We start from the raw sequence: 15,756 nt of genomic DNA on the forward strand, positions 1-15,756 counted from the left end.
GTAATGAGAAACCAGTGAAAAGTGTCAAGAGACATATGTATAAAGTTCAGACTAATGTAAAGGAATGCTGGAGTAGCGTTTTAGTGTTAAGTACACAAGATCCACGCATTTCATGTTTACATACTGCAAACTGAGAAAAGTAGATTCTTCCATTCCCATACCAGTTTGCTCACTTCGTCTAAAATAGTTCACTCACCATGCAAAATAATCCTCTCTGAATATGTTTTGCAGCATTCTTCTAATTTGAGTGCTGTATCCTGTGTGTTTATTGTTAGTGCAAAATAGTAATACAGAGCTCATAGGTAATGTTTCTCGAGTTGTCTTCAGTTCCCTGTAGTGTAAATGCTTGTGTACACACACACACACACACACACACACACACACACACACACACACACACACAGTGAATCATAGTGAACACTAGGTAATTGATGCTAGTACACACTGTTTCCAGTGTGAAAGGGGCTTTACATTCCTTTGGAGTTTTTATTACAAAATTTGGTATTGTATTGCTGTTCATTCTAAAGTTTGTTTCATAGAAGTTTAATTTCAGGTTTGACCGTCGATCATTTGGAAGAGATTTTGATCGTGATAAAGACAAGTCCAGGGGGGAAAGGAACCGTTACAATGACAAGAGGAGAGCTTACAGTGACAGCAAAGAAGAAGAACCAGAGTGGTTCTCAGGTACTCTTCTGTGACAATTTAGTAGTGTGTATTAAAGAATTAAATGGTATGTGAGGCCCTGATTTACTTCATGTACCCTGAAATGATAAAAGAATAATCAGTGCCCATTTCATTTCAGGTGGACCAACTTCACAGAATGATAAAATAGACCTTGGAGGATTTGGAGATTTTTGTGACGATGGCAGTCTCGGAAGACCAACAAGAAAGAGTGCTTCACAAAAATCTGGAAAGAGTAAGAAATGAAAACTGTTCCTTGTAAGAAAATATATCTGGTGCAACTCAGTGTATGACTTGCATGCCAATTTCACACTAAACTTCATAGCTACAGGCATCATTGAACTGAATAAGTGTATCATGTTGTTGCACTGAATACTGGATAAATATTACACACACTCAGTAGCAGTTGAATTGCACATACTTACAGGTGAAGCATCTAAATACTGCAATAACAATCGTGATGTATTGTGGCACTAAATTAGGCAGCAGAAACATACAGAAACTACCCCGATCAGACCACTCAACTACTGCCCACAGCTTGGAGTAGGGTAGTGTGAGTCAAGGAAAGCACATCTTTAGGGATCACAGTTAGGATTATGAGCAGACAACCCCGCAGGACCACATAGAACCCTCATGTTACTGAGCTGAGGAAATATCTGTTCTGATATACAACAATGGAATGGTGCATTAATCTATTCGCAAAAATCTGCAGGGCGCACTAGATTTACAAATTATTGTATAGAAGGTTTCTGCATTGTCGGTGGCGTTCCGAGACAATGGCAGAGTTATCAGGGAGCACAATTTCATCCCGTGTGTATATTATCTGCAATAGACTACTACTACCTGTCTGTATGGTACCCTATTGAAAAGTTGAATGCATTGCCTCCTGGTTGCCGATGTACTCATACCCTGACATCACTGTACCATGACTCATCAGAAATGACCCATTTTCTGTCCCTTGAGTGTCAAATGATCACTGCCACACCTACAGCCTTTAAGTGGTGAGCAGCAATGTGCACGTAGCAAACATTGGACTGAAGCTGTTGTGTGCACAATAGGGGTTTTGGAAAAGCTGCTCCTCGTTGGATGTTCCCACAGTATCTTCAGGAACTACTTCTCACATCCAGACGGAGAAGCATTCTCCTTCATTATCCACCAGGGACAAGACTCTCTCAGGATCCCTCTTGGGAGGCAATCCCTCGGACTGGAGGCATTACAGCAGATGATGACTGAAGGAGCTTTGGCCTGTGGGTTGCAGGCTGTCTGTTCATCTGTCCCTGTGCTCAGTGCAGATAGCCCCTTCAACAAACCTTTCCCATCAAATCTGCGGCAGAGGAGGAGGAGGAGGAGGAGGAGGAGGATTGGTACAAGGCTCCTTAAGTGCCCCCAGTCATCAGACCTCCCCTCAGTTGAATTCTGAGCCAATGTTTGTGGAGATGGTTCCATCCCCACTGGTGGCAGGCAGTGATCTTCTGACATAACGGATCCTCATGGTGCCTTCACACGTAACCTGGCCACCAGTCACGCAGTCAGTGTTACTCTAAGGGGTACTGCTGTCACCTGACAGTACTAAACCACCTTGCTTCCTATTTTGTGGTTTGCATTGCTTTCAAAGAAAAGCATTAACTGATGAACATTCTCTAATGCTCTATGGTAATTGTGTGTTCTGCCAGAACCATACTGTTCTCAAGAAAGTATCTGGAGAGCTATGTACTTCGATTCATAGAGATGTCGTCAGTGAATGAATGGATTTCCCTTTGTACCTCGTTGAAGGCAATAGCGGTGCAAGAGCAAAAGGCATCAATTCCCATTTGCAAAATTTATCTACCCCCAGGCAGACCAATTATGTTGAATTGATCACATTAATTGGACAACTTCCCCACTCCCTCTCTTTTTCTCCTTTTTGGGGACTTCAACACACACCATCTCCCATGGAACCACACTTTGTCTGGCAGAAGCCTTCTACAGGTAAATGACCAGCTTCTCACAGACATGACCTGTGCACTTCAATTATGGTTCTGCCTACTTAAGTGCCACCCATTGGTACCTTTTCAGCTGTTGATCTAACAGTCTTGTCCCCTAATCTTTGGCTTTGCTATGTGGATCACTACACGACAACCTCTTTGGCAGTGATCACTTTCCAGTGACCCCTGGGTGTTCCCTTGCTGTTGGCTGACACAGACAGACCGACTACGAAGTTCGGCACTTCACAAAACCAACTGGTCTGTATGCCTCTGCTGCTACATTCGCCACCTCTGTCATATTGTACTGATGTTATGCAAAGCATATGACATGATCATCCACGTCATAGGAACTGCTGTTCCCCTTTCTACAAGTCCCCTCCAGCTGTTGGGTGCAGTGAACCGAAGACCTTTTACCAGCTGTTCAGGATTGCCAACAAGCACTGTAGCAGTTCAAACCACATCTTTCGCAGACCATTCTTATCACTTGAGCTCCAGAAAGTCAGTTTATCAGGAATTCATTGAAGGGCTTGGCCCCAGGGAGCACAATGGCTTAACCAATAACAATGATGGCAAAATGTTTAAACAAATGTAATACCTCAAATGTCTCAGGCTAACACAATGGTTTTCAACTTTTTAACAGATTCCTTAGAGAGCTGACAAATTTAAGCAAATACACAGGCCAGCAAAAGATCCAGCTGACTAGGGAAAAAGACACCAAAAGAATTCTGGAACACGTATTATGTTAGAGTATGACTTTCCTGGAGACTAGAAATCTACTCTGTAGGAATCAGCATGGGTTTCGAAGAAGACGATAGTGTGAAACCCAGCTCGTGCTATTCATCCACGAGACTCAGAGGGCCATAGACACGGGTTCCCAGGTAGATGCCATGTTTCTTGACTTCCGCAAGGCGTTCGATACAGTTCCCCACAGTCGTTTAATGAAGAAAGTAAGAGCGTATGGACTATCAGACCAATTGTGTGATTGGATTGAAGAGTTCCTAGATAACAGAAGGCAGCATGTCATTCTCAATGGAGAGAAGTCTTCAGAAGTAAGAGTGATTGCAGGTGTGCCACAGGGGAGTGTCGTAGGACCATTGCTATTCACAATATACATAAATGATCTCGTGGAAAACATCGGAAGTTCACTGAGGCTTTCTGCGGATGATGCTGTGGTATATCGAGAGATTGTAACAGTGGAAAATTGTATTGAAATGAAATGCAGGAGGATCTGCAGCGAATTGACGCATGGTGCAGGGAATGGCAATTGAATCTCAATGTAGACAAGTGTAATGTGCTGTGAATACATAGAAAGAAAGATCCTTTGTCATTTGGCTACAATATAGCAGGTCAGCAATTGGAAGCATTTAATTCCGTAAATTATCTGGGCGTACGCATTAGGAGTGATTTAAAATGGAATGATCATATAAAGATGATCGTCGGTAAAGCAGATGCCAGACTGGGATTCTTTGGCAGAATCCTAAGGAAATGCAATCCGAAAACAAAGGAAGTTGGTTACAGTACACTTGTTCGCCCACTGCTTGAATATTGATCACCAGTGTGGGATCCGTACAGATAGGGTTGATAGAAGAGATAGAGAATATCCAACGGAGAGTAGCGCGCTTCGTTACAGGATCATTTAGTAATTGCGAAAGCGTAATGGAGATGACAGATAAACTCCAGTGGAAGACTCTGAAGGAGAGACTCAGTAGCTCGGTACGGGCTTTTGTTGAAGTTCCGAGAACATATCTTCACCGAGGAGTCAAGCAGTATATTGCTCCCTCCTACATATATCTCGCGAAGAGACCATGAGGATAAAATCAGAGAGACTAGAGCCCACACAGAGGCATACTGACAATCCTTCTTTCCAGGAACAATACGAGACTGGAATAGAAGGGAGAACCGATAGAGGGATTCAATGTACCCTCCGCCACACACTGTCAGGTGGCTTGCAGAGTATGGATGTAGATGTAGATCAAAGCCAAAAGGCAAAAAAAATAAGCAAACTGAAAAGAATTAGGCCCATACAAACCATTGAAGAAAAGACTTATGCAGAAATTACCTGAGGTAATAGCAGCAGCAAATCTCAAATGCCGGCCAGTAATACCGTACTGCCGGTATACTCATTCTTCTCAGGCTGAGCCAGTTGCACACAGACGGCAGAAACAGTAGCTGAACCATCGGGCAACAATAGGTCGCTCGTAAAATCAGTGTCATGTGACAAGAAGATTCCTACAAACAGGTCAATTAGTACAATAACACACTTTCACCAGATAACTGCCTCAACAAGCAATCCAGAATAAGGTAAAACCGCAGCCAGCAAATGGTGATTAATAGTCAAAACTAAGAATTTCAAGAATAGTAAAATTCAAACACTGGCAAGAACCAAGAATAAGTATATTGATATAATCAAGGCACAAACATATTTTAAGTAGACTTTAAATAACTATTTTGAACTTTCTTTCTGGATTTAAATCGTGATTCTATTAATAATTTAACCATCAGATACCAGTACAAGACACACACAGACCAAATTGGGTGCCAATGTAGGAAATTTCACTGCTCTCCAGCAGCACATCTGGTATACTAACAGACACGGCCAGATCGGACTAAAATATAAAAGAGCACATTAACACTATGCCATCCGGCAATGCCACGCTGGTGTTGTGCACGAAATAGCGCTCAACGGCTGGCAACACCACAGTGATGTTGTCTGCATAGTATCGTGCAGTGGCTGGTGACAGCACATTAGTATCTTTTGCATTCTGTGTTGGTGTTTTGTGTAGGTAACAATAAGTTACACACGTCAACAAGTATTCTGTTTTTACAAGTACTTGTGCCCTTTCATCATGGCAGATGAAAAAGAAAGTAGGATTATTTACGATGACTGTGCGGACGTCTTTTTGATGTTCTGGACGACTTGATTGATTGGGAAGAAGACGTTGGATATCAAAAAAATGAAAGTGAAGCAGAATCATAGGAAGACAGTGGAATACGTCCAAGAAGAATTTGGCGAACGCTGCGATTGCCATCTGATTCGGCTGAATCAGACAAAGAAGACAATGCACAATGGTCAGATTTTGATTTACCGAGGACCAGTAATAAATTTGAAGGATCCCCGGGTCCAAACATATTTCCCAAAGATAGGCAGAGCATTGAGGATATCATACAGTTATATATTGGGAACGATCTATTTTAATATATTAGCAACGAAACCAAAAAGTACTATAGTCAAAATTGCAATAGAAGGAAACTGGATTTAAAAAACGCCAAATTTGTCGATGTTATGGGACCCAAACTTAGAAAATGGTTTGGGCTTGCTATCTTTATGGGAATTGTAAGAAAAGCAAGGATCAAAGATTATTGGTCAACGAATCCATTGATAGACACACCGATATTTCGCAAAACCGTGTCCCACAACCGATTCAGACACACATTATAATTTTTACATTTCCGACAGCAAAAATAAACTGGATAGTGCCGACCGGCTTGTCAAAGTGCAATTCGTAATTGATTATTTTTCCAAAAAGCTTAAAGAAACGTTTAATCTAAGTCAAAACATCTCAATTGATGAACAGGGTGTATAGGACCCAGGACAACCGGGAGAACCAGGAAAAACCCAGGAATTTTTTTCATCTGGGAGAAAACCAGGAAAAATGTGGGAATTTTTCATTGTTTTAGTTTTCAGTTAAATTTTTGTAATTTTGACTGGTAAGAACCAATACTCTACCAAAAGATATTACTGTATCCCCATACTGCAGCTGCAGAATAATACTTCAACAATAAAACATAAACAAAAGAAAAACGAAAATAACTTAAATTGCAAAGGAAATGCGCCATATACAACGATGACACACAGTGCTCGTGCAAGCATGTGCCAACAGCCAAATGTGTCAAAGGCTTTAGGAAGACTAAGCAATGCGTCATAACAACAAATTGCCTCCGATGAGTGTGAAGTCACAACTGTTTACATTAGATGCATTTTAGCAGTTACGAGCAGGCTCATGTGCATGCACAGTTGAGTCGCGTTTGGGTAGTAGATTCTCACACTTCCGGCTACAGGAATGTGGCTGTTGGCTGTGCAAGCAGCTAGGTGCTACCGGGAAAATGGGGCGCCAAATTCATATTCTTGTGGGGAAAAAACTTGTTTCACAAAGCCCCTATCATCCAGCACACATTGGTCTTATTGATTATTCATATGATTTTGAAATGCATCCCTGTAGGTTTATGGCCACATTTTAATTGATTTCTGAATGAATCATAATTTGATTTTTGAATGCTTGCAGAGTGTACTTGATGTGTCTGTCAGGAGAATCCTCGTCGCATCTAGAAATAAACTTTCCGCAGGCAAAAGGGGACAGGGCTGTACGAGCTGAGCAGAGTAAAGCCGAACGGATGAACACTAATCGCTGTCCGATTATGTGGTTGATAGGGTTTGCAAATGTTCAGCATTGTTATAATTACTAGTGAAATTCATAGATTGAGACTACCAGAGTGGAAATAAACGACTAACAGGAATAACTGGTAAGAAAGATTACGTATTATATTCTCGGCGTATTCACGAAAATGAAACTTCGACAGAAAATTTTTGGCCATATCGCTACACTAGTAAGGACCAGTTGGACAGTCCACAGCTAGGAGCCGCTTAATTTCAATTCTGGAAGTAACGTGGAAAACGTGTTGTACGAAAACAAATTTTAACGGCAGGAATAGCTACAGTACAGAATTCTTGATGACAAGATTGTTTGCTAAAACATGGAAGGAGAAGATATGGGGACATCACACAAATTAAGGAAGAATAAGACTATTCCAAATTTATATAAAAATTTCGTAATACTGCTTTTCGATCTCGTGCTTGAGAAACTGGTGCGTATGAATGAAATGTGAAACTATTTCCTGACATAAAGCTTTCTGCTTGTAGTAGGCCTTATAGGCATTTGATATTTGCACTTTATGAATTATGTTTTGTCGTGTTATAAAAATGACCATTTGTGCCAAAACTGTCTCGTTTATTTGTTGTGTGTTACAAAATTGCTGCAATATTAGAAAGACCTATTTTATTTTATCCAGCAGACAGTGACAAAATAAACATAATCAGATCGAGAAAGCACACCAGTTTTGGATATTATTTGTATTGGCAGCTTTTTCATTATTAGATAACGACATTTTGGTTTTTCATATAGCAAAACGTTTGACAAACTTTGATGAGGTAATAGATTCTTTCACAGAAAGGAAAGCACACCATGTAAAGCTATAGCAAGATTAGAGAGAGAAAAATGCTAGGAGCTCAGGCTTGAAGAAATATGTACTTTCTTGCTTGTCTCTTGTCTTCATTGGTTTTATGTATTCTATATTTAATTTTAGGTCACACAAAACAGCAAGTTATTAGCTAATAGACAATAAAGAGTGCAAATTTTCTGAAGAGTCCTTGTTCTCCCGATTACAAATAATCCCATTCGCTATTGCGAGATTTTTTAAGAGGGGGCAGGCTGTCAAACGGTCCGACTGGGAGCAGGAGAGGCACCACAGGACATTTCAATTTCCACTGTCCTGTGTAGGTTTGATGGCATCCATTACAAAATATACACGTTTCAATTCCACAGAGGGAAATACAGTGACGTGCTATAGAAGAATGCTGTATGAAGAGGTGTGGCACTGCACTTTGCCACACTTAAGACCAAATAGCATGTCTTACATTCCCTCAAACACATACGTTTTATGTTTCAGACTTTTCAGAAAGATGTGCGCTACAAGATGAACATATTTTTGAAAATTAGGTTTTTTAGTATTGACCCGGTTCGCCAAATATCGTAGATCCGAGGCTGATGCACAGAGTAGTCTGAATTATAGCGGGTAGTCTCCACGTGACCAGTGTTTACGTTTAGTGATCTTGCTGTCTCCCCTTCGTTTACTCTCACATCAAATGAAAACAAAATGGATATCTGTGGCTGGGAGCTATCAAGTGAATTAAAATATATTCACATAATTACAGAAGGCTAAAATATGTAATATTTCAGATTTTGTTTTATTTCCACCTTTATGACAGTCAAGCATTAATCACCTTGCAGAACAATGAAGTTACTTTTGTTTGTTTGCTGAAGACATTTGACTTCTATTAACCTTTTCCGCAGAGGCAGCCAATGTATTTGAAATGAAATGTTTAATTCCACAGTACTGGCTAGTTTCAACTGTTTGCTGTATTTCAAGTGCACGTTCCCATCTTCTAGCATGTGTGGCATTATGCCACAATAAAGAACCAAACATGATATAATCCAGTACTGGTGCTCTAAGAAAATTTACATCCCGAAAACTACACTGAAAAGCTTAATATCAGATTGAGGTCTACTTCTTTGGGAATCTGGACATATGAATGTGCACTTCAAGAATGCACTTTCAACGTGCATATTTTCACTAATTCGGATGCTCTTGCAGTATCCTCTGATGTCTTGTTTCTTTTATGACATAATGTATGATCTTTTAATGTTTTACATGTACGTACATACGGGCTTCCTAAGTCATGGTAGCTGCGCAAAGCTCGGTGTCGTCTGTTATTTGCGCTCTCTGGCAACTGCTGAAATTAACCCATTTCTTACAGGTTGCAGTAAAATATTGCAAATGGTTGTTTGAAAAGAGTTACTTTCAAAGTAAATATCCTTTTACATAAGTTGAACTATGTGCGAGAATGTACCATGAATTTCTTAAAGAGCGTTTGACTCTCATTTAAAAATAAACTCTATGATGGCAAGCCTTTTAGAAGAATTTCAAACCTTGAATATCAGACATTTATGTCATTATTAAATATTTTACTGCACATTTGTGTGATATATCTTACACACGCGCCAAAAAGATAAACATTAGATGCGAAAGCTTAGCTTAGCTTCTCTTGCAGCTTATTAACCTAAGAGACCAATTTGTTACAACACTATGTATATTTATTTAAACTATTAACTTTCCATGTTTGTGTGTTCATGCTACTTAACAGTGATGTTGCTGTTAGCTGACTACATCACGTGTCTTATGCTCTGAATATCCGCTGTCATCTGTTGGTGAGATCACGTGACATCAGCTATGACTGGCTTACAAAAGTGCATCGCAATCTCGATTTCAATTATTCGGAAAGTAACATGCGGTGTTTGGTGGAATTCCAATGTATACTTCCGTAATACAAAAATACGCAGTGTACATGTTGCTGCACATCAAAGGTATTTCCAAAATGTGTCTTTTTTTTCCCTAAGTTTCGTTTTCTAAAGTGCCGGGAAATTTGACTCCCGTGTACAAAACCATAACCATTCAAAGGTCTGATAAGTTTTGCAGTTCCAAGGGAAAATACACTGTCACTTAACACTGAAAAAGTGTTTTTTCATCTGGGAAAAAGTGCATTTTTAACTGGGAAAAATTCGGAAATTTTTTCCTTGTCCACATATACGCCCTGATGAAGGAATGATACCGTGGGCGTGGACGGTTAAATTTTAAAGTTAGCAATCCGTCGAAAATTACAAAATATGGCATACTCATTTGGATGCTGTGTGATTAGAGTACGGGATACATTTCCTCATTAAAGATATATTCTGGCACGGACAGCCTTTAACAAAAACAGTGACGGAACTATTTGACACCTTCTGATGGAAAGTGGCATCACCTCTGCAAGGATAATTATTACAACAGTGTAGAACTTGCAGAGAAGTTACTTGAAAAGAAAATTTGAGTTTGTGAAACGATATGGAAAAATAGAGGATTTCAGAAAATATAAGTGCGCGGTCAGTGCGCAGTCAGTGTGTTTGAAGCTCGTCATCAACGGAAAGGTGACAAGCGGCCAGTGACAAGCAAAGTAATCCAGCGCCAAGCGAATAAATTTGTACGAGACATGCGGACGGCGAAGTGTTGATGATGATGATGTTGATGATGATGATGATGATGATGATGATGATGCATCACAGCCAATACAGATTAAGTGTGGAATATACCAAGGAGACTCATTAAGTCCTTTCTGGTTCTGCCTTGCTCTGGACCCACTATCCAACATGCTAAATAATACAAATTATGGATACAATATTACTGGAACATACCCACACAAAATCACACATTTGCTATACATGGATGATCTAAAACTACTTGCAGCGACCAATCAACAACTCAACCAATTACTAAAGATAACAGAAGTATTCAGCAATGACATAAATACGGCTTTTGGAACAGACAAATGTAAGAAAAATAGCACAGTCAAGGGAAAACACACTAAACAAGATTACATATTGAATAACCAGTGACTCCATAGAAGCGATGGAAAAAACATATGCCTATAAATATCTAGGATACAGACAAAAAATAGGAATAGGTAATACAAATATTAAAGAAGAACTAAAAGAAAAATATAGACAAAGACTAACAAAAATACTGAAAACATAATTGACAGCAAGAAACAAGACAAAAGCTATAAATACTTATGCTATACCAATATTGACCTACTCATTTGGCGTAGTGAAATGGAGTAACACAGACCTAGAAGCACTCAGTACACTTACACGATCACAATGCCACAAATATAGAATACATCACATACATTCAGCAACAGAAAGATTCACATTCAGCAGAAAGGAGGGGAGGAAGGGGATTTATCGACATAAAAAACCTACATTATGGACAGGTAGACAATTTAAGAAAATTCTTTCTAGAACGAGCAGAAACTAGCAAAATACGCAAAGCAATCACTCATATAAATACATCGGCTACACCACTGCAATTTCATAACCACTTCTACAACCCTCTAGATCACATAACATAAACAGATACAAAGAAAGTAAATTGGAAAAAGAAAACACTACATGGCAAGCACCCGTATCATCTAACACAGCCACACATCGATCAAGACGCATCAAACACATGGCTAAGAAAAGGCAATATATACAGTGAGATGGAAGGATTCATGATTGCGATACAGGATCAAACAATAAATACCAGATATTACAGCAAGCATATTAGTAAAGATCCCAATACCACAACAGATAAATGCAGACTTTGCAAACAAACAAATAGAAACAGTAGATCACATCACAAGTAGATGTACAATACTAGCAAATACAGAATACCCCAGAAGACATGACAATGTAGCAAAAATAATACATCAACAACTTGCCATAAAACATAAACTAATAAAACAACACGTTCCCACATACAAGTATGCACCACAAAATGTACTGGAGAATGATGAATACAAATTATACTGGAACAGAACCATTATAACAGATAAAACACCACATAACAAACCTGACATCATACTCACCAATAAAAAGAAGAAATTAACACAACTAATCGAAATATCCATACCCAATACAGCAAATATTCAGAAGAAAACAGGAGAAAAAATTGAAAAATACATCTAACTGGCTGAGGAAGTCAAAGACATGTGGCATCAGGATAAAGTTGACATACCGATTATACTATCAACAACAGGAGTCATACCACACAAAATCCACGAGTACATCAATGCAATACAGCTACATCCAAACTTATATATACAACTACAGAAATCCGTAATTATTGATACATGTTCAATTACCCGAAAGTTCCTAAATGCAATATAACATATACCGTACAGTTAAAAGGAAGTCACGCTTGATGAAGGTCCGCATCACTTTCCATTTTGAACCAGACATAATGTGTGAGAAAATAAACTTTTTCATCATGATGATTAGATGGTGATGGTGATGGTGATCATCATGGCAGCACCAGTAGCACCTGCAATTGCTATCACATTCCTGCGAATGCTGATAGTAATAATGTTGTGGATCATGTCACAAGAAGGTACTAAGAGGGGAGGTTTGCCACATTGAAAGTAACTCCACTACTGCAGGTACCTTAAAACCAAATGGTAAAAGATTATCAAAATAATTACCACACCTGGGAACACAATTAAGCTACTTTCCAGGAAAGTAACACAGGGCACTCAGTGAAGACAGAGTTGGAAGGGTCAAACAGTTTCTCTAAGCAAGACAGACCACCGTAAGAACAGATCCAATCTTCACAGAAAACGCATTCACAACTCTGGAAGATTCTCAGAGGGCAGGGCAGTAACAACAGAGCCCACTGCCAAACTAGAGTACAAAACACAATTCAACAACAGTGAAGAGGCACCCTTTAAGTGCACCGAAATCAGCTAATCATAATCAAAGAAAATAATAAATTTTAGAAAAATAATGTAATTGTATAGTTAAAAACACTCACTAAGCGGTGGCAGGAGAACAGATATATATTATGTATGTAAGTGTTCGGACCCAGTGGCTCCGTCTTGGGGGGGCGGGGGGGAGAGCAAGAGAGAAAAGGGGGGGAGGGAGGGAGTGAAAGAAAGAGAGGGAGGGAAGGAAGAGGATGAAGGAAAAGGACTGGTACGGTTTTTGAAAAGGGGTAGAGTTTGGTAAAGTCACCCAGAACCCTGGGTCAGGAGTTCTCATCCCTTCCAGTAAGTCTCCTCTGACCCACAGTTCTGAGTGAATTTCCCGAACCGTACTGCTTTTCCTAAACCTCACCATTCATCCTTCACCCCTCTTCTTTCCCCTTCAACTCTTCTGCCAGAAGGAGCCAATGGCCCAAAAAACTTGCTTACATAATACCTGTTACATGTGTGTTCTCATGCCGCCACTTGATGAGTGGATGAATCATAATCAGTCAATCCTGTTGCGACAGTTCCTTCAGAGTGAATTGGTCAGGACACTGACCACAGGCATTTGACAACACGTTTCCTCCAACAATTTCTTTCCTCGTCCCTGGTGACTGTCCCTTCCATACTTGCCGCCTTATAAATATTTTAAACAGGGAGACACGGTGCAAGAGCACAACCCAGCAACCAAAGGGAAAACAAACCAGAGATTTGATCCAAAGAACACAACTGATACGAGCCAAAAGACTCTTAACTTTTAAGTGATCTTGTACTAAGGCTTGCTGTCTAACCGAAGGAAGGAAGGAAGGAAGGAAGGAAGGAAGGAAGGAAGGCAGGCAGGCAGGCAGGCAGGCAAGCTAGGAATACTCTCTCTCTCTCTCTCTCTCTCTCTCTCTCTCTCTCTCTCTCCTCCCCGGAGATGTATATATCTTCATCTCAGCTGTGAGCCAAGCTCCGTGGTCTTGTTGGCTGCCAACAACAAACGGCCCTACCGGGTCTTGCCGTATAGGTTAGCCTTTGTACCAATTCATCAGTTCTTACAGAATACCTTGCTAGCTGCTTTGTGATTTCATTGGCATACTCTTCCTATCCAGCTAACTTTCCTCTACAGAAGTGAAGAGTTGAAGACATGCCCTTGTTTCACTCCCCATCAAGCTGAATATCATTTTTTTCTGCAGATTCTAAAAATAACCCCAAAAAATTTTGGTCATACATAAAATCTATGAATGCAACATATAATTCAGTACCTTCTCTTGCTGACAGTACGGGTAATGTAATGCACGACGATAAACAGAAAGCTGAAATTCTAAATCTAGCTTTCAAAAACTCATTTACTGTTGAAGACTGCAGCACCAATCCCCCATTAAATTATCGAAAAATGCAAGGATGCCTGACATAGGGTTTATTGTATCAGGGATTGTAAAATAGTTAAGATCCATAGATGCCAAGAAGGCATGTGGCCCAGATGGTATCCCCGTAAGATTTTATGTTGACTATACTACATATATAGCACCATTCTTATCCATCAGAGATCATTGGAACAGCGGAAAGTTCCATGGGACTGGAAGAAGGTCCAGGTCATAGCAACCTATAAAAAGGGTAGAAAATCAAATGCTCACAATTACCGTCCAATTTCACTGATATTGATTTTTGTAGAATCATGGCACATATTTTGTGTTCAGACATAATGACCTTTGTAGACTCTGAGAAGCTCATCTGCAGAAACCAGCACGGTTTTAGGAACCAGCGGTCATGCGAGGCATAGCTGGCTCTCTTGTGCATGATATACAACAGGTTGCAGATTCCAGCTCCCAGGTTGATGCCATATATCTGGACTTTCAAAAGGCGTTAGACTCCATTCCACACTGTCGCTTGGTCCAAAAAGTGTGCGCTTATGGTCTGTCCAATGACATATGCGGAAATGTGGGTGTAATGTGTTTTTAAGAATATTGTTACATTCCATTGTGAATTTTCCATTGTTCAATTTTTCTCAAGGTTTTATACAGATAGACAATTTTGAATGCTTATTCAACATTTCTAAAACATTGCATCTAAGTGCTTTGCAAGTCAGCATCGACAAAAATTTTAAAATATTTACATATCTTGCAGGTAACCGTTCAAGTGGAAGAAAACTTTCAGAACCATCACCTCCTGTAAGTGCCGGACAAAGTTCAGCTTCATCACGCAGGACTCCAACACCACCTGGAAACCGCAGTGGGGCAGTCGCACAGCCACAGCCAACAGTGTCTCATTCGCCTATTGCTGAAGAGACTCCTCGATCACCTGAGAGGCCATTGCCTGAGAAGGGGCCACTTTCACCAGATCTGCCGTCAGACCAGGATTCTGGTCTTCCAGCAGATCAGCTTCCCCAGTCGAACAACAGTAGTTTTTCTCACCAGCATCAAGGTCTTGACTTCAATCTTGATGACTTCCTCAAAAGTGATTCTGTACCTGGCTTGCTGGCAGTAAGTAGTAATGTTAACTACTTTCAGCTTTGTATTTTCTGTAAGCAGTTTAATGGTTGGTTGTCCACTGCTGATGCAGTTATTTTTCAGTTTTATGTCATCTGTTTATAGTTCTATAAAGTTTAAATATTAACTTACCATTAATTTATCTCGAATTACTGTACTTATGAAAATAATTTGTGACACGCTGAGTAATTAGGAAACAAAAGACAGTTTGTTGAAAGTTTGTGTGTGTGTGTGTGTGTGTGTGTGTGTGTGTGTCCTAATACTTGGTGTTTACCGTTTACAGAATGGTGCTGTAAATGACAGCTCTGGTGGATCAAGATTCAGCCAGTGGTTTCGGCGGGAGAGCCCTGTTAACAGACAAGCAGAAAGTAGGTGTTCCTCCATTCAAGATGAGCTCCTTAATAATTTAATCAGTGGTGAGTAGGATTTAGGCATGTGAGGCTGTCAGTGAAAGAAGTCATTCTCTGGCAATGACTTCGTTGCATTGCTG

General features: G+C 40.0%; 1 protein-coding gene across 8 annotated transcripts in view; it reads left to right on the top strand.

Moving 5' to 3' along the window:
• The window catches only part of LOC126100417 (eukaryotic translation initiation factor 4E transporter-like), a 274,981-nt gene that overhangs the window by 118,065 nt on the left and 141,160 nt on the right, over positions 1 to 15,756 (top strand). For 7 of the 8 annotated variants that reach the window (XM_049911013.1, XM_049911014.1, XM_049911020.1 and 4 more), the window contains 4 exons: positions 554 to 684; positions 803 to 916; positions 14,905 to 15,260; positions 15,550 to 15,682. In XM_049911013.1, the coding sequence (XP_049766970.1) occupies positions 554 to 684; positions 803 to 916; positions 14,905 to 15,260; positions 15,550 to 15,682 (734 nt within the window). The remainder of the gene's footprint in view (positions 1 to 553; positions 685 to 802; positions 917 to 14,904; positions 15,261 to 15,549; positions 15,683 to 15,756) is intronic. The other variant, XM_049911015.1, reaches the window with a different exon arrangement.

The sequence above is a fragment of the Schistocerca cancellata genome, chromosome 9 (assembly GCF_023864275.1).
Source record: "Schistocerca cancellata isolate TAMUIC-IGC-003103 chromosome 9, iqSchCanc2.1, whole genome shotgun sequence".
Classification (NCBI taxonomy): Eukaryota; Metazoa; Arthropoda; class Insecta; order Orthoptera; family Acrididae; genus Schistocerca; species Schistocerca cancellata.